Genomic DNA, 22,218 nt, shown 5'->3' on the forward strand with positions numbered 1-22,218 from the left:
GCACATCCAGCCCTACTTCACGCTCCTCCACTCTCCCCTCGCGGGCAGGACAGGCACCGGGTGGGAGCAGGGCAGGTACAGGGCAGGCACGGGGAGGGCACGGGATGGCACAGGCCAGGCACAGGATGGGCACGGGGCAGGTACGGGGCGAGAACGGGACACAGCAAGCAAGCAAGGCTAGTCAGTCAGCTCAGGAAGACTGAGCACTGCAGAGCTCGTTACTGGCTTCACCTTTACAGGTTTAAAGAAGGCAGGAAGTGTCTGCTTGCCCTCGAATAGTCAGATTTCTCAGCTTCCATGGACACTGAACTTAATCACGAACTTAATCTTCTATCAGTTACGGCAATAGAGCACTGTGTACCTCGCCATGGCTCTGGGCAAAACTGACACGGGACAAAAAGCTGCACTTCAGCAGAGGCTCCATTGACTAAGGGTCAGGTTCCAACTGATGGGGACAGTTATGCTCCCAATTTTCCTGTTTCAATGAGACAGGACCGTGAGATTCACAAGGGTGACACCCTGAGCAAACCTGGCCTCCACCAGGTTGGAGTGGGAGCAGGACGGGGCGGGAAAGAAATCCAGGGCACTGTGGTTTGCTCAAATGACAGCTCTCCAAAGTGTCAGTGAAATTATCCTGGGAAAACCTGAATGACTGTAAAATACTAATTAAAAGATATTTGGTCAGAATTAGAAAATCATATTCTAATAAAAAAAAAACAACTTCAGTCTCACATCCAAGAAATCACCAAGAATGGGAGAAAATTTCTCCTTACTCTACTATTCACCGAACTAAGAGGGAAAGGCACTAGGTGTGCATCCCTGGGACTGGCAGGTGCACTCAGCATGGACCGTTAGTGACTACGAATGAATGAGCGCCCCAATGCTCCAAGGTAGAGAGGAAGGACAGATGTGGAGACGCAGCCATAAGCAGGACAGACAGCAGGAACCAGGGCCACCACACAGAGGAGATGCCAGAACAACCGTGAACGGAAAGGCAAGCCAGAGAATCACAGCATGACTTAGTTCACAGAAAGGGCAAACCTAGGCACAACCCGACAGCCTGAATTACAGGATTCACTCACGGGTGGCAGAGGGATTTTTAAAATGCAAGGAATGACAAACATGAGGAACAAAACAGTCAAGGTCAAGATCACAGCTGCCATAGGTGTGAGGGGCTACATGAGGGCAGGGCACCCAGACCCAACCAGGGAGAGGCCAGGCCATGGTCATTTCAACATGTAAGGCAAAAACACGCTTTCTTGGTGTTCATGGTATGGTCCATAAAGTAAAGCCTCTGATCAGAAGTCCCTACGTGTCTTTAAAGATCAGATTCCAGGGCGCCTGGGTAGCTCAGTCGTTAAGCGTCTGCCTTCAGCTCAGGTCATTATCCCAGGGTCCTGGGATGGAGCCCTGCATCGGGCTTCCTGCTCAGTGGGAAGCCTGCTTTTCCCTCTCCCACTCCCCCTGCTCATGTTCCCTCTCTCTGACTGTCTCTATCAAATAAATAAATAAAATTTTTTTAAAAATTAAAAAATTTAAAAAATTAAGATCAGATTTTATAATTAAGTAAAGCTCAAGATGGCCACTGCATTTCATATAACAAAGCATATATTAATATCTTAATAGTAAAATCTCAGTCTATCAAAATCATTCTTTTTTTTTTTTTTATCAAAATCATTCTTGATTCATTCTTGATCCATGGGAACAGGAATGCAACATCACCCTCTGTGCCCACAATTGACAGGAAGAGCTGCGAGACCACCCCACCCCCTCCTGAGCCTGAGAGCAGCCCATGAGCCGGGGACACAGCCGCACAGAGGGAAAGGCTCACCAGCCCTGTGGCTCTTCCAGTGACAGGCGGAGCAGCTTCCCGGAACACGTCCGGCACAGACCCCCAGCACCTGCTCACCACCTCTCCTCACTTCCGCTCCAGCCCAGCTGAGAAGAGTGAACCTCAGCTCAGAAGAGTCGTAAACAGAAACGCCACCCGAGAGAGGCCTGTCTTGTTCTCGAGGGTCAGAGCTGATGTTCTCCCTCGGAATCAGAAACAATACCAAGACGATAGAAGAGCCAGAACTCAGCTCTGAAACAGGTGCCGCCCTTCTTTCACTTCTCCATCAGTCTGACCTCGTGGGAAATCCCAGCTCCACAGGCTCGCACATGGCCCCTGCCGTCCCTCAGGGCCGTCGTGGAAGGGGGGTCCACTCACGGGGGCCCAGTGTCTGGCCCTAATGGGGTCAGGGGCCGTGTGGCGTGTGGGCAGCTCAGAGGCACACGCACAAAAACTGCACTCATCGAGGGCATCAAGGCCGCCCTGTTTCCAGCGCCCAGGACTAGGCATGACATAAAAATGCTTTCCCTGATAATAAGCATACTTGGGAAACGGTATCCCAGAAACGGACAGATGAGCGCAGTCATGAACATGTGGGAACGTGCTCATCACAAACCGTAAAGGAACTGCGAGCACTGGGTGTAGCCCTCCTCCATCTCCTCGCACTTGTCTGCGGCGGTCTGCAGGTCGCTGTAGGTTGTGGCGAACACAGCGGCTCCGGACTCCACCAGGAACTTACACACCTGCACATTGTTGCAGGAGGCTGCGCAGTGCAGAGGGGTCCTGTGGGGCGACACACAGCAGGCTGCAGGGTCTCCCCCGGCACACGACATCAGCGGGCCCAGCGTCTGTGCAGAGTGCTCAGAGTCTACCATCTGGGCCCTTCTTCTGGAAAACTCCTACTTGGTTTTCTAAAAATCAGTTAAACACAGATATTTGAGCCCACGAGAGGAGGACAGGGAGGAACAGTCAAGGACAGGCCACACTGGGCGCTGCTATGCGGGGCAGCGCGGAGAGCAAGAGGAACCACAGCAAGGCATGCAAGGCCAAGACATGTGAGTGACGGTCTAAACCAGGGTGAGATGCTCCAGAGCACCCGCCCCTGCGTCCTGGGCAGCTCGAGGGGCACAGCTGGCTTCACAGCAGAGGCCTTCTCCCCCGACACAGGCACCTGTCCATACTCCCTTCCCACTCCCACTGACGAGGGAATCTGGCTGCTCATGGAGAACTGCCTTCACCTAACAGCTTGTGAAGTCCAAATTGAACTTTAATTGAGTAAAGGTTTGTCTATTCAATGTAGATGAGAAGCGACCGTGAAATAAACACATTCCATCTGACAGGCCACTGGCTGGCAGGAACTTAGAGCCACCCTTACGGAGAGCCCCTCCAGCCTCTCACACATTCACGGCGGGCTCCAGGCGACCCCCGACAAGGGAAGGGGGAGAAGCCTGTGCCACCGCCTAGCTCAAAGGCAGACAGCAGCATGCGACCTGGGTCCAGACTGCACACATCCACCCTTCTTGTCCTGCCCCTCTTCATTCTGTTCCTCTCAGGTGTAACAGTCTCCAAACCACGGATCCCCCACCCTGCATCCCAGAACACAGTAGGTCAAAGTCTGGTGAATATTACTGCAGAATTTTTAACTGCATGCTTTTTTAGTAGTGAAAAATTATATATGACCTAAACTGCTAGGAACAGGGAAACAAAGACATCATGAAGAATCACTAAAAATTTGTTTTGGGGGTGCCGACCGGCTCTGTCAGAGAAACGTGCTCTTGATCTTGGGGTCATGAATTCAAGCCCCATGCTGGGTGTAAAGCTTACTTTAAAAAAAAAAAAAAGAATTTGTTTTGCTTAGGGTATAAACGTAAACCAAAAAATTAGGCTACAAAATATACATTTATGTAAATTTGAAGGGAAAAGATTAAAAAATGACTGGTGTTTACCTTTAAATAACTGCATATAGAAAACAGTTTTTTGTATTCTTCCAAAGAAAAAGCTTATTCTAACTCATACTTTCTTTAAAAAGAAAAAGAATTACAGAACCTGCTCTCTGTCCCAATACAGTCATCAGAGGTGAAAGCACCGATCAGGACCCCTTATTTTGGTGCGCAATAACAACCATGATCCTATGAAGGACACTCATCATCTCTAACAAGGCCCTCTGGGTCCCATGCACATGACCATCCCAGAGAGCGCTCCGTGAAACCGGATTCCACAGTCACATACACTTGGGAAATGCTACAAACTCTGCTTCCCTCTTGCAGATGCACAGTGGACATCCGTGGACAGAAGATGGGCAGCACTGGGCTCGGGAGACTGGGCTGGGACCAATATCTCTCAAACTCACACAAGCCGGCCACATCTGTGCCACTCAGGGACATCTTCTCATCACTCAACTATAATACTTCATAAAAACAACACGTGCTTCCAGAACAGGAGCAAGAGGACTGTCACACAAGACACCTGTGGACACTCCTAACGTCCAGCAGCGCTGGGGTCACCCCACGGCCAGGGTGGCAGTCGCTGGGGACTTACCATCCGTCACTGTCTGCAGCATTGACATTCACACCAAACTGCACCAGGAACTTCACAATTTCCGTGTGGCCCGCACACACAGCATTATGCAGAGCCGTGATGCCCTCATCATTGGGCAGGCTTGGGTCGTCAACCTGTGACATCAAGATGAAGGGGAGCCGTCACCCAGACTTCCTGTCACTGTTCAGGTCACTATCACCTGGCTCTTCAGAAGCAAGGGAACAGAAATAGGCTTCTGCGGGTTGTTTTTTTTTTTTTTTTTTTTTTTAGTTATAATTAAAACCTCCAGGAGCCAAGACAACTGCACCAACCTCAGGTCTAGAAATAAGACCGCCAGAAGAGCCACATTAAGTAGGCACTCACTGTAAAAAGGTCTAAAAAATGAACAGGTGCCGGGAACCATATCCTCAGTCATTTTTGCTTATTTACCCTCCGGCTCCCCACCACAAATTAGAGTCTGAGGAGAAGGTGCATTTCCCATGTTAAGGAAAAAAGGTCAACTAAAAATATTTTAAATAGTAGGCTTCTGAAAATAGGGACCACATGTGCAACTTAACAGCAGAAGTCCGCGTCCACCCAGGAGCAACTGTAAACAGAGGGGAACCATCTCCCCAGACAGAAAAGTACTCTGGAGAGTGCTGGGGACACCGCACTTCAACTCACAATCAAAACTCACTCAGCGCAGCCCCACCCTCCCAAGTCTGCTCCGCATCCCTCCCACCTAGTCCCTCCCTACCTCACCCCCTCCCCCCTCCAGAGGAGCTTCTTAATTAAGCAGAAGTCAGAAACAAAATATAACGTATTTAAGAAATCTACAAATCCAATCATACCTCATAAATAATTCTCTGCACAAGGTCAAATTCTCCCTCCAAAGATGAATCTAGAAGTAAAGCGAGGGGGTTGAACTTCACCCTCATTCCGTGTGCAATCCTTTCCGAACCAGTTTTACGCAAGTTTGTCCTTTTGCCCTGCGGGAGAGAGGTAAGTAAGTAAGTAAGGACCCCAGTCTCTGAGAGCAGACCTAGGGAAGGGAAGGAGGAATGTCTCAGCTGAGGAAGTAAAAGGACACTTAAAAATCCGTTATCAGCACATTTTATGGACATGAAACATTATCTAGAAATGTATATAAATCACAATACATAGCTTACTGAATAACACCTGTGTAGCAAAGCCGGCAAGGTCTAATAGGCGATGAGAGCAGGCTGGCTTTCTGTGGGGCACAAAATCAGCCAAGACTGGCCTTCAAGTTCCCTCTCTGAGTTAGGCTTGCAAACCCCACACGATTAAACCAGGCAATAGCACAATCAGACTTATCATGGCTTATGTTAATGAATGGCTACTGATAGACTCCCCACCAAAACCCTGTGACCCCATCTTACAGATAAGGAAGTTAAGGCACACAGCCAGGAACACCAGAGCTAGGATTTAAATCCAAGTCATCTGGCTTCAAATCCCTTCCCTTCAACCATCTTATAACGAAATGCTTCCTTAGGGGAAAGTACATAACCAAGGAAATAGTAAGTGTTATCAGCCTGTCTTATGTATACTAACAAGAAATCTTTCCAGTCTTAAAATGTTATCCCTATTTTACATTCAGAATTTGACTACACTCCAAGATACACAAGCCAACTAGTCAAGCCCTTCAACTATGAATATAATACAGCAAAACAACAGAGCAAAAGTGTTAAGACTGATCTAACAAGCCACTCAATAAGTTTCCTACACACGCCCAGCAAAGTGGCAACGTTTCCTGAGGCTAGCTGTGCTATGCGGCCTGGTCCTTACTCTATTTCGGATGCGGAAAACCACCAAGGTTTAGAAAACATCAAGCGGCCATTGCTCCACTTCACAAACGTGCCACAACTCAACTGCTGCTGTTTCTGGGAAACAAGAAGTATAGATGTCACATGACCATGAGATGCAGCCGCGAGTGGGATGGGCAGGACCCCCTGCACACTCCGAATAAGCCTGACACGCAGTTCGGTCTCTCGCAAAGCCAGACAAGAAGGAAATTGCTTCCCCAGGACGACAGGAACAGATGGTGACCCTGTGACCCTCCAGTCTCCTCTGTTCCTGGGTACGTGAATCATTTTGACTTAACGACCAAAAAGGGGTTGGAGGAGGTGTGAAGTTGTCTCTCCTTCCCACAAGTTTAACACCAGCTGCAGAGAGCCATGCGCCGGGACAGACGGGGCACAGCGCTATTTCAAGGCCTAATCTCTACTTAAACCTTGTCCCCTAGAATGCAGCATGTGCTGTATAAAACTTGGAAGCAAACATCCACAGTAACCAGCAGTTATAGCAAATCAAGACAATCATCATCACACACAATGAGGGATCAAAATATACAGCACTCTTAAAAAATCCCTACAATATGCAATTTTGTTTCGATCTTTAAGACTCAGGGTTTGGCATCCTACGGAAAGGGTCAACTTTATTTAAGGACACCCTGGGATTCTTGATCCTCTCTCGAAGACTTCAAAGGGACACAACAGACTTGCAAACAAAGGCATGACAATGAAGGCTTGTGCACCATGTGCCCAAGTCAACATACACACAGCCTGGGAGGAAGGGAAGCTGGGGCTCAGGGGCACGCCGGGGTCCCCTACCCGGGAGGGGAGGAACAGGCTCGTCCCACCAGCTGTCCCGCACACTCCCAAGTTTACCAATGTTGGAAGTCTGAGGATGCCCTGAAACAGTTCCTTAAAGATACACAGCATTGAGAGGAAGAACAGTATAAAAGAGTGATGTCACCGGGGAGGACCTGCCTGATTTCACATAGCTGGCCAAGGGAGGGAGTTTCCGAGCCTGGTCTCCTCCTTCCCAGCCTCGCCAGCCTCCCAACAGGGACCGCCACAGCGGCGTGGGGTTTATATCGTGAAGAACCCAATTCTGCCTCTTCCCAAAGAGAAGGGTTCTTCCTAAAAAACAGAGATGTTCTTTACCCTGAATACACCAAATCTTCCTCATACTTCTGAGCTCTCCTGAGCGAAGGGGGTGTAAAATAAAAGGCAACCATTGGCAACCACGGGCAATTCACACGCAGACCATCCTCTGCAAATGGCCCTGAGCAGTTGTCTGTTTCCCCGGGTCTTTGAGAGTCAACTACCTGGAAATCTGTGACAAGGGGGTCTCCTGAAAGGACTGTAAGACAGCACGTTACTTACAGGAGGCAGAGACACCTGACCCGTGATTTCGGGTGGACGCATGCTGCCCGAGTCTTCTCCTGGCCCTTCCGGATCCCCGGATGGGTATGGCGGGGGCGGGTATGGGGGATACTCCTCCAGGTACACTTCCAGTGGATGGGGGGACTCTGCACTTGGTTCTTCTGCACTGTTCTGGAAACTGGGGCTGCTGTCCGGGACTCCTTCAGGCACATAATCAAGGTCCGGGGAAAGAGCTGCCATGTCACTGTTCTCGGAACTGGCGCTTCCCACATCCTCTGGGAACACTGATTCAGGAATGAGACAGACCGCCTCCTTCTCGGGCTCCACGTGTAAATATGGATTCTGGGTTTCAACTGGGCTGTCAGAGTCGGCCACCATAGACGTCGGCTTGGATGGATACGAGGGAACAGAGATGGTCTCCATGGCAGCGATGGTGGTCCTCTGGTACAGAAGCTTCTGGATGTTCGGTCCGTTCGGACCTTCTGGCTCTGTGATCGAGCTCCGTTTCTTGAGCGGCCTCGGCGCGTTGGAAAGTTTCTTGCGCAGGGCTTCCAGGTCGGCGTCGCTCTGGTTTCGGTAGGGGTTGGACAAGAAGGGCAGCAGTTTGGTTGGGCTGAGTGGCCGAGGAATTCGTTCGTTCTCATGGTTCTCCTGGCCTGAGGCCACAGGCTCCACATCAGGCTCGGGACTGCCAGGCTGGCTCTGGCTGCTGGAGTACACGTTCTCCAGGTGCAGCTGCTGGTTCTGGGCAGCAGCGATCACAGGCTTGCCGTAGACTGATCAGAAACAGAAACAAAGCCCCGATGAGGATTAAATCAAACCGGCATGTAACAGACACAGGACACAAGATTTAAAGCCTCCTTCAATTTCACAGTTACTACACGGCACCCTTCAACACAAGTGATTTTTTAAAAACAAAAGACCACACAAAGCTTCCATGTTAACACAGTAAACTTATCACAGAATGAAAACCCTCACTGATGGGAACATGTGCCATTATTTCATGTACCACGAAGAAAAGTGCTGCCGTTATAACTGTAAGAAAACACAGGCTGGGGTGCCTAGGGGGCTTAGAGGGTTAAGCCTCTGCCTTCGGCTCAGGTCATGATCTCAGGATCCTGGGATTGCACCCCACATCAGTATCCCTGCTCAGCAGAGGGCCTGCTTCTCCCTCTCCCTCTGCCTGCCTCTCTGCCTACTTGTGCTATCCTTCTGTCAAATAAATAAATAAAATCTTTTAAAAAACGCAAGAAAGAAAAAAACTTTGCTTGTAGCAAACTTTGCTTGTAGCAAACTTAAAATGTCAAAATATGAAAACAACATAAAAAAGCAATCCTTTCCTGAGTCTGGGTTAAAACTAAACACAAACCACCCTCTCTTTCATATGTCTCAAAAGTAAATCAAGGCGGGGGGGATTGTATTTGGCTGACAACATTAAGAACCACTTGTATTTAATAAAACCATTCCCCTTACCATTCTGATTCTATCAAAACTATCCAATTTCCAAATTACTGCATCAGCAGTTCTCAATGAAGCCGAATCAGCCACAGCACATGTATAAATTCTTTGTTGTCTGGTTACTTGAGGTACATTTCAGAGCACAATCACGTGCTGATTTCATGACCAGAAAGCCACCATTATTCAATTAAAACAGGGTGAACTCGATTCTAGTTTTATAAAAACAAATGACCCTTACAAAGAACCCACCAGATCACCAGACTGTCAGTCTTCCCATGTTCTGTATCTCACTAGCAGCTGTGTCCTCATGAGAGCAACGTGGGACACAATGGGGAGCGCGACTCGGGGCAGCTATCCCACCACCCACCCCCAGGAGCACCTGGGGTGAACCCCACAGGGAGGACATCGCACGGGCCTCACTCACGTGGTGGGCCCGGCGAGCGGGGACACAGAAGGCTGTGTCTGCACCACGGGTTTCTTCAGCTACGGCACCCACTCATCCCTCCGTGACGTGGAGTGGACACCCAGCTCAGCACCCAGGCAAAAAGACAAGCCGCCACCCTGCAGAGCCCTCAGGACACAAGCGTGCATCAACTCAGCCAATCACGGACAGATAACAACTCCAGGTGGGACTGGGCTGCCCCCTGCTCCAGTGCAAACAGGACCAGAGCTTACCGGTGGAGAAGGGTGGCCCTCTGGAATGGGTCTTGGTCAGCGCGCTCTGCACTGCCTGCTGGAAGTTCTTCCCGGGAGCCTGACGCTGCGTGTACATGGAGTATATGGAGCTGGTGGCCACGGTCTGGGGCTTCCGCAAGGGTGGGGGAGGGGTGTCCTTGGAAGGCTGCGGGGTGAAGGGCCGGACGGCCACAGCTGGAGGACTCTCTTGCTTCCCAGCTACAGACAAGGCCTGGCCCTGGCTGGCCGAGGGTGCGCCAGGGGACACCACGACCCTCTGTGGCTGCCCCGATTTCGGTTTGCTTCCCACGGACACCACACCTGCTGACAACTGTGGAGGGTTTCCATCCGGCTTCATGTCTGAGGCTGACTGGGTGGTTTGCCCAAAATAAGGCAAGTTAATCTGTTTTGGTTTTGATGGAACAGGAGGCGGCACTTTAGCCACATTCTTACTTGCAGCCTGAAACACACACACATACAAAGCAGTTAAACACTGTCCAAATGGGAATACAGCATGTGCTAGACAACCAAATTTCGCGAATACTAGCTCTATGTTTTCAAGTCAATTAAAAACTCATAGGTCTCTTCACTGAACTACGTTTAATAAGGAGCCAGAGGACTGCGCTATGGTTCCTGCCTGCATGCCTCTTCCTCATCACCACCCCCGACTCGGAGACTCCCACTCCACATATTCACAATGGCCCCAATAACCCAAAGTCCTCCTCGCTCATCATACCACTGTGGTGAAAACACCTAACTGGGAGCACGCCACCATCACCCATTGTTGTCAAAGGCTAGGATCCTAACAGTCACACGAGATTCATGCCAAATGGTTACTGGCAATACCTCAGCTCCAGATTCTGAAGCCAGAGGGTCACTGAGTAGTGCACACACGATGTGCTTCAGCACGCTCCTAGTTTTCAGAGAATCACACGAAATGGGAGCCAGCAGCAAGAATGGCAGCCTTTCTCCAATTACCACAAACACGCTTAAAGCTCCAGAATTCAAAATGACAGAATTCTGTGTTCTCATCTTCCAGAAATATTTTGATTTTTCTTGCTCTCCCTCAACACGATAGTCCCTCTCTTCTAAAGAGCACATACAGAATTACCACTGAATGTTAACCTGAGCCATTCTTCACACCTGAGCATCCCGCAGGATGTCCTCGCTGCTCTGGTTCTTCCTCAGAGCCCCAAAGGGGGGCGGGGCGGCACACTGATCTACTGTGTCAAACATCGAAAAGGGACGCACTTTCTTTTCCTTCTCCCTCAGGGGAACCTCTCCATCATCACCTAAAGATGGAAAAAAAATCACAAGGAGATTCAAGCCATTTGTAGTAAGACCTCTTTTTCACATGTAAGTTTCCCTCTCTTCAATCTCCTTGAAACCACACCCCCAAGACATGCTTCCCTATTTTTAATTGAGTTAACTGGAGAACAGCCCAGATGCTACGCCAGTACCTGAACTCCGTAGCTAAATGAAGGTGTTCTGGAAGTGAACGCTGTCCCCAGGTTTGACACACCAGAAAACAAACTAAAGAAGACTGTGGTGACACAGACAGTGGAACGTCTGACCCTTGGTTTTGGCTCAGGTCACGATCTTATGGTTGTGCAGTGGAGCCCCACATTGGACTCAGCACAGAGTCTGTCTGAAATTCTCTCTCTCCCTCTGTCCCTCCCACTCATAATCTCTCTCTCTCAAATAAATCTTTAAAAAAAGAAAGAGCATGGAGTGCCTCTCAGATGTCAGAACAGAACCTCACCTTGGTCTGGGGCATCCCCTGAGCTCACAGGCACGGAGGCTTGGCTCGCGGAAATGTCTGCACTTGGGGAGCTCCAGTCAGGGCCGAGCAGATGGATTTTAGAGCCTACAATGCAGAAAAGCAAACACAGTAACCTAAGCATTCCAAACAGATCTCTAATGGTTCCTTTCGCTCTGAAAACAGCTTGAAATTTCAGACTCCCAACCCTCCCTTAAACTTATTTAGAAAATAGGAGAATTCAGATTCCTAATTTAAACTTACTGAAACAAATTTAAGATTAATTGTAGTCAACAGAAAATCTGCCTGAACCAGGGAGGACATCCTGCTTCTCACTGGTACGAAACTGTCACTGTCCTAGTCAGAAAACAACTTCCAACTTCGCAGACCAAGGGCTCCCAGGCGTATCTGACACACCAGTTACGCACACACAACAAAAAGGCAAAACTGTGGACACGGACCAGTCTTCCACAGATCGGTGTGCTGTGCAGGTTTTCTCTACACAGATGTGGAAGCATCAAGTCCACAGCTCTGTCCTCATAGGAGCAAAACATAGCCAGTTCTTTTTGCAGGGAAACCCAGACCAGGGGCTCTATCGCCTCACCCTGGTAATTATGGCAACATAATCGCAACTGTAACGTTAGCCATATTCTGCCCGTGACAGTGGCTGGGGAAAAGAAACAATACTGGCCACTATTTCTTCTCCCAGGGGTCTGAATGAGGATGTTTTCATCCCGCTTTCCTACAAGCCTCCTGTCATCTAGGACTCTTGTCACACTACTCCGGCTCACACCTCCCCATGCACTGAGAACTACACAGATGCAAAGACCACTAATACAAGGTGCCTCTGTTATTGTCACTGTGAGCTTCCAGAAGGTTTATCTTTATTCCATAAAGTGTTAGCAAGCAAAGGCTCCTGTGTGAGCGCATACACACAGTAAGCAACACCAATCAGCAGAACGTACTCACCACCTCACCTTCCATAATGAGGAGACCACTACCACATATGCAGTGTTTTTACACAAAAGGAAAAGGGGTCGAGTTATAAACATCAAATCAAAGTGTCCTCATTAACAAGAAGGAATTCAAAACAATCTTCATTGCAGAAATATTATATTTCATTTATTCCCAAATAGAATTGCATTATTTAGGGTTAAAAAACATAATCATGGCAACGCCTGGGTGGCTCAGTTGGTGAAGCATCTGCTTTGGCTCAGGTCATGGTCCCCGGGGCCTGGGATCGAGTCCTAAATCAATTAATCTCCCTCTCCCTCTGTATGTGCTCTCTCTAGCTCTCACTTTCTAATAAATAAAATCTTTAAAAAAGAAAAGAAATGCATCACAGTGCTAGCAAAACCACACGAAGATTCTCAGGACTTAAACATGAATAAGAAATAGACTTTTTTTTAAAATCCCGGGAGTAAATGACAGTGAGGACAGGGAGAATACACTGCGGGAGGGACTGGAAGTGACCCATTTTACCTTGACCCTGGGAGGCAGGCCCAGAGCGCATGTTGGGCAGTGTGTGTACTTTGAGCGGCCCTTCCGGAGCCTGCATGGCCAAGGAGCCGTCCGGCAGAGCTGGCTTCACCAGAAGTTCGGGCCTCGAGGGGACGCGGGGCATCGTGGACGACTGGATGTAGGGCCCCACCGCGGCCACACGACTGGGCGCCGGCAGCCCTTGCGGGGGCAGGTTTCCATCCGACGAGACCTTAGGGAGAGGCACGGGAGCATGCTGAGTCCCACCGCATCCAACTCAGAGAGGCTGTGGCCCTCGCTAATCTGTAAAAATCAGCGCTTCCAGGGTCTCACCCCACAGCGTCCTGGAACCGCCCCACCCCAGCCCCGCGGCAGGAGCAGCAGCCCTCGCTCTGTCCCCGGCAGAAGGCCCTCTGCCCGGAGGACATCTAGGTGCGGCTCCAGAGGCGCCTGCCCACGTGACCTGCAGGGCAGCGGCGGCCACTTACCGGGAGGCTCTCCTTCTGCTGCAAGGCTGCCTTCTTCTTCCATAGCCGGTCCCGCAGCTCATTAACACGCTTGTCCATGACCGCCACCTCTGAATTGCGCTTATTCAGACACTCACGCTGTTGCTGCAGCTTGGCATTCTGCTCCTGATTCAGTTTGTTTCGTAACTGAATAAAATGGGGGGGGGGTAGCCAAGGAGTAGGAAGAAAAATTTCTCAAACAGATAAACACACGCTTGACTATTACGTAATTTCTAAAAACATAAGGTTCCTCCACCTCTCCCCACTTCCATCTTACAGTTTAAAACTGTCAGCCCACCCACTGTGGTTGTAAGGAATGCCTCCAATTTCCTGTGTCAGGTGATCTTAAGTTTATTCCAGACTCTCTGGGGTTTGGGTGTTCCCCCTACCCTGTCCCACCCCCAGTTTGAGGAAAAGAAACCAAAATCCCGCACTTAAAGCCACTTCTGTGGCAACTGTGCCCCTGGAGCAGGCCGCACCTGCAGCTCCTTGTAGAGCCGGTCGAGCTCAGCCGCAGCAGACCGGCTGTCGTGACGTCCATCTATCCTGCCGTTCTTGAGCATCTCCAACTGTCTGGTCAGCTCCTCCACTTTGGACACAGCCAGAACGAGCTCCCTCTGCTTTTGCTGGAACAAGCTATTCATTTGCTCAATCTCCTCCACTAGAATGAGAACGAGAAAAGCCACAAGAGTTGAAAAGAAAAGTAAGAATGGAGCACTCCCAGGCAACCGGGCTTTACAACAAACTTCCTAACAAAAAGTACAGACGTTTTTCAGAAATGTCCTCGAACCAACCTCTTTCTTTTACAAGCAACTGAAATCAACATAGACATTTCTAAATGTCCGTGCCTCCCTCTGAATAGATCTCTAGCAGAATTTGTGTTATGAATATTATTAAGCTCCAAATTTTAGAAACAATGAAATTTATTGAGAACTTTTAATCTGTTTTATAGTGGTAGAGGAGGTATTACATCACGAAAATTTTAATTAAAATAGCATTGTAATAGAGGGACCTATTATATGAATAAAAATCCTTCTTGCCTTCATCATATTTTCAGTCAAAAAGTATTTAGAAAGAGAAAAACAAAACCCCATGAGTACATTTTTAAAAAGCTTGTCTAAAACACCCAGCAGCTAAGGGCAATCCTCTTGGGCCCCTCCCTGTGTGGGAGCTTTGTACTAGATCACTCAATAAACTTTCCTTTGCTGCCCACCAAAATAATAAAAATAAAAAATAATGAAACACCCAACACCTAAATTCAATTCATGTGACCCAAAAGCATCAAAACTGCAGGGAATTATGCTTTGAAAAGCCTTGATTTTAAAGCTGCCTACACACACAGCCGTGGCTTACCGTCACTCACGCAGGGCTATAAGCGCTCCACACCCACGTCCCTGTTCCCCCGTCCCCGTAGAGCCATACGCACTGGCCAGGTCCCTCCAGGAGCAACTCACCCAGTCGGCCATTGCTCAGCCTCTTCTGCTCCACGTGGCCTTTCAGGGCGCGCACCTTCTTTAGCTTAGCCTCCTGGTTCTCAGCCATCTCCTTCAGCCTCTTGAGCTTCTCCTGCTCAGCAGCTTGTTGCTGCTGACGCTGATCTTGCTGTTTCAAAAACTTCAAGCGCTGTTCCTAAAAGGTAGAAGCCATCATCGAGCAAATCCTTTTCAAAGGTGTATTGGCCCCAAAGGAAGCCTAGCGTAGCCGGAGACTGAGGCGGTGGTGACCAGCCATCCTGCACGCTGCGGGATCCATGCGGGATCCACCTCGGCCAGGAGTGAAGGACACAGCTCCTGGCCCCGACCCGACACTCTCTTGGGGTAAGACCCAAGCACGAGCATTCTTACTCCCGGGGGTTCTTGTGCAGCCGGGGAACAGTGATCCCACAGCGGGTGCTCGTGCTTAGGGAGGTGCACACGGAGAAACGTGAGGCGCTCACTACAAAGGTGGCCTTGGAGTCCAATTCGGACTCACAACCCGAGCTCTGCCACTTATGGGCTTGGAGACGGCAAACCACATACCCTCACCAAGGACAAGGGTTTCCTTCTTCGGCCAAAAACAGGGTGATCAAGAGCCTCACGGGGCCACGGTGAGGAATAAATGAAATGTGAGTGTGCACCTCACTGCACAGAACCTCACACAGCTACCGTATACTCAGCACACACACTTAGCAAAGAGCTTAAGAGCCACCCCGGCTTCAAAACCCACAATGTAACACTTTCTAGTATACTACACTAGTTACTTCACTAAAAGTGAGTAACAGTGGGCGCCTGGGGTGTCTGCCTTCAGCTCAGGTCATGATCTCAGGGTCCTGGGCTCAGGCTCCCTGCTCCACCAGGAATCTGTTTCTCCCTCTCCTTCATGCTCTTTCTCTCTCTCTCTCTCTAATAAATAAAATCTTTTAAAAAAGCAACAGAGCCACATAATTTATAATCAAACTTCTCAGAGTAATATCTCTGAAATATATATAATACAAAAATAGTTTCAAGAGAAGACCCTGAGGTCAAAGATGTATTCTATTACTCAGTCTTTTTATTTGAATTCACGTCCCTGACTTTCAAGAAACGGTGCCTCAGCACCACATGGGAGCCTAGTGGGAAATGCACACTCTCAGACCCCAAACCATCCCCACTGCACCAGGATACGCATTTTCAACACAACCCCCTGGGGACTCCTTCGCAAGCTCAAGTTTGCAAAGCCACGCCATCCCTGATTTTGAAAACACTGGCGCCCAGCGTCAGAGACAGAAGCGGACCCACAGGAACTCCAGTGAGTGTTACCCACACCACAGGGCGTGCTGCCGGGGACTCTGCACCAATGGTCTACCCCACTCCGGCAACCATACAGTCCCCGTGGGCATGGCCAGTTGCAGACATGGAGTGTTCAGACTGGGGCAACGAGTGAAAGCCAGCCCGCCATCTGTGTTCCCACGTCACACAGCCAGTCACGAGTTTGTCTGTGGCTGCTTTAGTGCCATGACCACGAAACTGAGAAGCCCGCAGAGCCCATAGCATTGACCACCAGCCTTTATGAAGGAAGCGTGGTACCATCTGGGTCAGACCAGAGTTCAGACTGGTGGGAGAAACAACAGGGAGACTGGTGTGGATGGTAACAGAGAAACTTCTCCTGTTTCGCCTGTTCGAGGCAGGATGAGGATCAGTCTGTGGGGGCAGCATGTCCCAAATAAAGGCAAGCAGCCTATTGTCAGCGCCACACAGCAGAAGGGGACAGGGTTAGCACTGGTTGACTTTACAAGTCCCTCTTGCTGCAGTAATGATTAAGGACGGATCAGCCCAGAGCAGTTCCCTCTAGCAAAGTCGGAGGGCTCTTTATGCCTTTGCTGTTTTCCTGATCCACAACATAACGTGGTTAATTTTGATCAGAACTAGGTTTCTGGAGATCTTAAGCAACTCGGATGATCTAAGGATTTCTACAAAATGCTGTGGTAAAGAGAAGAAAGCGCCACAAAGCAGGTAACCTGTGGGATGACAGGATCAACTTGTACCTTGGGGTCACTGGCATAACAGCATCCACAGAGGGGCCTGTCCAGTCTTTACAGGACCTTTACCTTTGTAGCCAGCATTTGTTGCTGGGCCTCGATCTGCTGCTGCTGGCGAGACGCCATTTCCTGAAGCTCAGCAAGAGTCAGATCCATCCTGGGGCTGTTAACCTACACATGAGAACACAAAGAAGCCAGCTGCAAGACCACACAGACACTCTTCCCTTGGAGGCCTGTGGAAGCTTCCCCTGACACCCCTCCCTCTAGAGGCTGTGGCAGCTTCACCTGGAACCCCTCCCTCAGTGGCCTGTGGAAGCTTGACCTTAGCCCCTCCCTGAGAGGCCTGTAGAAGCTTCATCTAGAACCCCCTCCCTCAGTGGCCTGTGGAAGTTTGCCCTGAGCGCCTCCTTCAGAGGCCTGTGGAAGCTTCCCCTGAGTCCCTCCAGACAGTTTGCCATTTTCTTCCATAACATGAAAAAGATCACTAATTTTTATATTAATATCCCCACAATCACTTGTTTCGATGGAAGACACAGTAATATACAAACCAACATTCTTTTAAGTTATAAATGTAAAATTAAACAGTCTCAGTAGTCTCTGACAGAAATGGAACAATTTAGAATTACCTTGTTCTGGACTGAATTTATATTAGAAAAACAATGCTGGATCACACTAAATATGCTATTGGGACCCCGGCAGCTAACCTAGAATACAGGCATCAGAATGACCTTTACAAATACTGCACAGTATCAGAAAATTCAGGAGATACGACGGAGTTATCAGGAACAAATGAGATGTCTACTCTATACAACGTGGTCCTAGGCATTCTAGCCAGTGTGTGCAGGAGAGCGAGAAGACAACATGAGCTGTATCCAGTTGGAAAGGACAGACCACATAGTCGCCCATGAGGAAAATGGTGTGGAATCCACAGAGGAGCAACCTGAACTAAGAAGTTGTTTGGCAAGATTGCAGGATAAATTATTGTTATACAAAAATCCACTGTATTTCTTATATTAACAACCAGAAATGTAAAAAAATTTTAAAGACCATTTACAGTAGCATACAAACCACAGAGTACCGAGGAATCAATTTAACAGAAGATGTCCAAGACGCGTGCCCTGGAAACCCATAACCTCGGTATACTGAATGGCGGTATACTGAGGGGCACAGTCCCACCAGGTTTCTCACACTACCTGACCGCGCGACTTAGCTCCCTTTGGGGGCCAACACGGGTAGTGCGGATGGCAAGACAGAGAAGCAGAGAGCACAAACACAGGCCTGCACGTATACCAGGCAACTGACTTCCGGCAGAGGTGCAAAGGTGCTGGAGAGACAAACGGTCCTTTCACAGACATGGCTCAGTCAACTGAGTACCCACCTATCCATGGACAAAACTTTAATTCGCACACAACATCCACATGTCCGCCCAAAATGGATCATAAAATGTAATGTAGAGTAACAGCACAAAACTTCTATGTCGAGCAATTATACTTAACCAAAATTTAGAACAAGACACAGATTGGGGAAAATATTTGCAAATCATATTACCTAATAAAGGACCTGGATCCAGAGTATGGAAGAATTCTCAAACCCAATACTAAGAAAGCAAACAAACCAACAAAGAAAAATATGAACAAAAGAGCTAAACAAATCCTTCACACCAAAAAAGAGATACAAGTGACAAATCAGCGCATGGAAAGACACCAGTGTCATCAGGTATTAGAGAAATACACACTAAAGCCTACTAGCCAAAACTGAAAGGACTGACCACACCAAATGTTGGTAAGGATGTGGAAAAACCGGAACTCTGATGAGACTATAAACTAAAACAATCACTTTGGAAAAACAGTTTGGCAGCTTCTTAAAAAGTGAACACACACCTGCCACGTGACTCTGTCCTCCCACTCCTAGTATTTACTCAAGACAAATAAAAGAATATACCCATATGAAGACTTCCACCCAAATATTCATTACCACTTAATACAGAGTAACTCAAAGCTGGAAACAACCCCAATATCCATCAAAAGAGAAATGGATGAACAAGCCACATCCGGACAAGGCAAGACCTCTCAGCGATAAAAAGGAACTAAACTACTGATACACACGAGATGGATCAAAATAATGACGCTGAGCAAATTCAGACAAAAAGACTTGAGACAGCATGACTCCATTTATGTACAAGTCCAGAAAATAAAATTTACTTGTAGTGACAGAAAGTGGACCTGCCAGGGGGTCCTGGAGGATGGGGAGAGAGGCAGGAAGGGAAGGGTTGCAAAAGGACACGAAGAAACTCTGGGGATGAAAGATAGTGTCACTACTGTGCTGATGGGGACGGTTTCACACGGGTACAGGCATGTGAAAACTTACCACATTGTGTACTCAAACTGTGAGCCGTTTATGATACTTCCATAAAACCCAGTGAGGGGGAAAAAGATACCCTGTGCCGAGATGCATTCAAACCCTGTTAATGGCTAAGACAGTTTTTGGTCATCCTTATATGAGCTTTTCATCCCTGTTCAAGAGAACTATATGATCTCACAAGAGAAATGAGAATTTGGGGAAAAGCAGGGTGGGAACAAATGGCCTGCCTTCTCCCATAAATTTACCCTAGATTGGAGAAAGATGACATAGCTATTCCTTATGGTATTAAAAATTCTGAGCCCTGAAAAGAAAATGTCTGTAAGGTGCCCCCCAAAGATACTTGCTAAAATTCACGTGCAACAGCAAGGGCATTAACATGTACTTTGTCATTTTACTAAAGTGATTACAGCAAAAAACAAAATCACACACACACACACACAAAATCCTCCCTTAACCTCATTCACCCTTTGTCTTGTTCTGAATTTGCAGTATATCCAGCATCTAACTGCTCTCAACAGTCAGTCATGCAGAGAGCATTAAAATTAATCCTTTCTATGAAATACATTTGAAACAACCCTTTAAAAACCAGGCCTTGTTGAGGCCCCTCAAGGGTGTGGGGTGGCTCAGTCAGTGAAGCATCTATCTGCCTTTGGCTCAGGTCATGATCTCAGGGTCCTGGGATCGAGAGCTGCTCAGTGGAGAGTCTGCTTCTCCCTCTCCCTCTGCTCCCACCCCTGCTGTGCATGCTCTCTCTCCTCCCACCTCTCTCAAATAAAGAAATAAATCTTAAATAAAAAAACTAAAAAGCGCCATCCTTCATAACCCACTGAGCAACAAAGTAGCAAAAACCATCCTTCCTAAGTGGTGAGTGACAAAGTGTCTATGAAGTAGCAATGAGCGAGAGGGAACTGTTACAAGAGCAGCCAGAAGCACATAAACCATCACTTACCCCGTTCTCCTTTCTTCGATGTTCACCAGGGACTTTCACACCATTTCTCTTTAAACTTGGATCCTGAGTCCGTGGTCCACTCACTAAGCAGAAAATTTAAAAATGATGCGTTACCCACCACAAGAGCTGGCAGATGTTGTTAAGGACTGGCTCATCTCTGAGCTCTGTGATTCTTGCTCCTGAATATTTTAAGTAGAAAGTAGATGGTAAACAAATATTTTCTCATAGTGACAGAGTGAAGGTCTCATAGTTCTGCCTGTTTTGGAAAACCTTACTTGGAAAGGTGCACACTCAGCAGCAGACAGTACCATGTGCTGACTGCTCCCGGGAGAGCTGCACAATCCTGCCAGCAGAGGACAGAAAACCAACAATGGTAACATACTTCTGACGGCAGGTCACGTGCCTCATCTGCTCCTCACTGCTCCTCCTGGTACCCTAGCTACTCAGCGGTGAAACCAAGAGTTTCCACTGGAAGGAACAAGGGCAAGTTAAATCAATCCATCCTTGTGCCCATTAACCAGGCTTGCAACTTACCCAGAAAAAAAGTAACCAAAGGTAGAGCGACAGGGGTTCTGAATAACTGGTTTACCGAGGGCATTTTATGGTAATCCATGAGTACCGTGAAGTGTGTCTCCATTTATTTCAGTGAAAAATGCCCGTTTTTCTTAGCTTGGAAAAGTACTAACTGGAAAACACTACATATTGTGGGGTTTTCTGGCTAAAAAGAATTTTTTGAGTCAAAATACAGGTCTCTCAGTACCATGCCCTGCATCATAAAAGAAAAACAGTCTTAATTTAAAGTGATACATTGTTAGAAATTAACATCAAAACATTTTTTAAGTATGTGGAATTAAACTTACATCTATACTTCCCAGAGATTAGCAAACACATGATCACCCAAGAAAGTTTCAAATTAAAATTTCCTCTGAATTGGGGCACCTGGGTGGCTCAGTGTGTTAAGCCTCTGCCTTCAGCTCAGGTCATGATCTCAGGGTCCTGGGATTGAGTCCCGTATCGGGCTCTCTGATCAGCAGAGAGCCTGCTTCCCCCTCTCTCTCTGCATGCCTCTCTGCCTACTGGTGGTCTCCCTCTGTCAAATAAATAAGATCTTTAAAAATTAAAAAAATTTTCTCTGAATTAACATCTACTATATCTACTTAGCACAGAATCCCATGCCAATAAAGGTCTGTCCTCAGAGCCAGGTATGACATGTACACCTAACTTGAACACATTAGTTTTATTTTTAAAATACTGTTCAAATTCTCTGACAACACAATCTGTCACAGTATTTCTGCAAGAAAAAAAAATCTACCATTTAGGAATTACTGCTTTCTTTGCTACCTCAAAGACAGGGCACTGAACCAGCAGGAGCGTGTTCAGGACAGGACACATTCAGGGCCCCGGGAGCTTGAGAAAGAGCTCACACCCACGCTCAGCACAGGTCCCAGGTCACGGGAGCGGAGACTGTGGCAGCCCTGCCCCCAGCCACAGTCCAGAGGAAAGCGCAGAGGAGTTCCCACCCTGTGGAGAGGTGACACTGCTGTATCCCCGCTCAAGCACTGGGGGGCGCTGGTGTGTGGGACGCTGTGAACACAGCTGCACTGCTGGATGGTGTTTCTCACCTTACAGACACACTGAGCCCGCAGCTGAGGCTCCTGAATAATTTAGCCACTACATACACAGAAGATCCGCCAACAGTCAGCCAACGGGTGCAAGTCAGCTTCCTCCACGAGGATGTGTGCAGTAATGTCAACAAAGGACAAAATAAATGTGCTGTCAATGCCCGTGTAAAACTACAAAGGAAATGTGTGTGCTGATGGGAAGTGAACGCACAGAACGGCACATGGCCTCGGACAGGGGGCCGAAGTGTTAGCGCCCCTCACCTGCAAAGCGCGGGCGTCCACACGCCACAGCGGCCCCCACAGGCCAGTCACTAATTTCTAACCACCAGACACCAAAAGGACATGGTTATTAAAGCAGTAACACAGAGAATTAACAT

At 48.3% G+C, this 22,218-nt stretch overlaps 1 protein-coding gene across 3 annotated transcripts in view; it reads right to left on the reverse strand.

The window, feature by feature from the left end:
- The window catches only part of TP53BP2 (tumor protein p53 binding protein 2), a 55,605-nt gene that overhangs the window by 3,544 nt on the left and 29,843 nt on the right, over nt 1-22,218 (reverse strand). For all 3 annotated transcript variants that reach the window (XM_045982666.1, XM_045982665.1, XM_045982664.1), the window contains 13 exons: nt 20,220-20,302; nt 16,979-17,080; nt 14,868-15,042; nt 13,893-14,074; nt 13,396-13,560; nt 12,911-13,139; nt 11,432-11,536; nt 10,813-10,961; nt 9,670-10,129; nt 7,537-8,312; nt 5,200-5,337; nt 4,370-4,503; nt 2,448-2,614 (listed from right to left, as the gene is read on the reverse strand). In XM_045982666.1, coding sequence (XP_045838622.1) covers nt 2,448-2,614; nt 4,370-4,503; nt 5,200-5,337; nt 7,537-8,312; nt 9,670-10,129; nt 10,813-10,961; nt 11,432-11,536; nt 12,911-13,139; nt 13,396-13,560; nt 13,893-14,074; nt 14,868-15,042; nt 16,979-17,080; nt 20,220-20,302 — 2,865 coding nt within the window. The remainder of the gene's footprint in view (nt 1-2,447; nt 2,615-4,369; nt 4,504-5,199; nt 5,338-7,536; nt 8,313-9,669; nt 10,130-10,812; nt 10,962-11,431; nt 11,537-12,910; nt 13,140-13,395; nt 13,561-13,892; nt 14,075-14,867; nt 15,043-16,978; nt 17,081-20,219; nt 20,303-22,218) is intronic.

This window comes from Meles meles, chromosome 17 (genome assembly GCF_922984935.1).
Source record: "Meles meles chromosome 17, mMelMel3.1 paternal haplotype, whole genome shotgun sequence".
NCBI lineage: Eukaryota > Metazoa > Chordata > Mammalia > Carnivora > Mustelidae > Meles > Meles meles.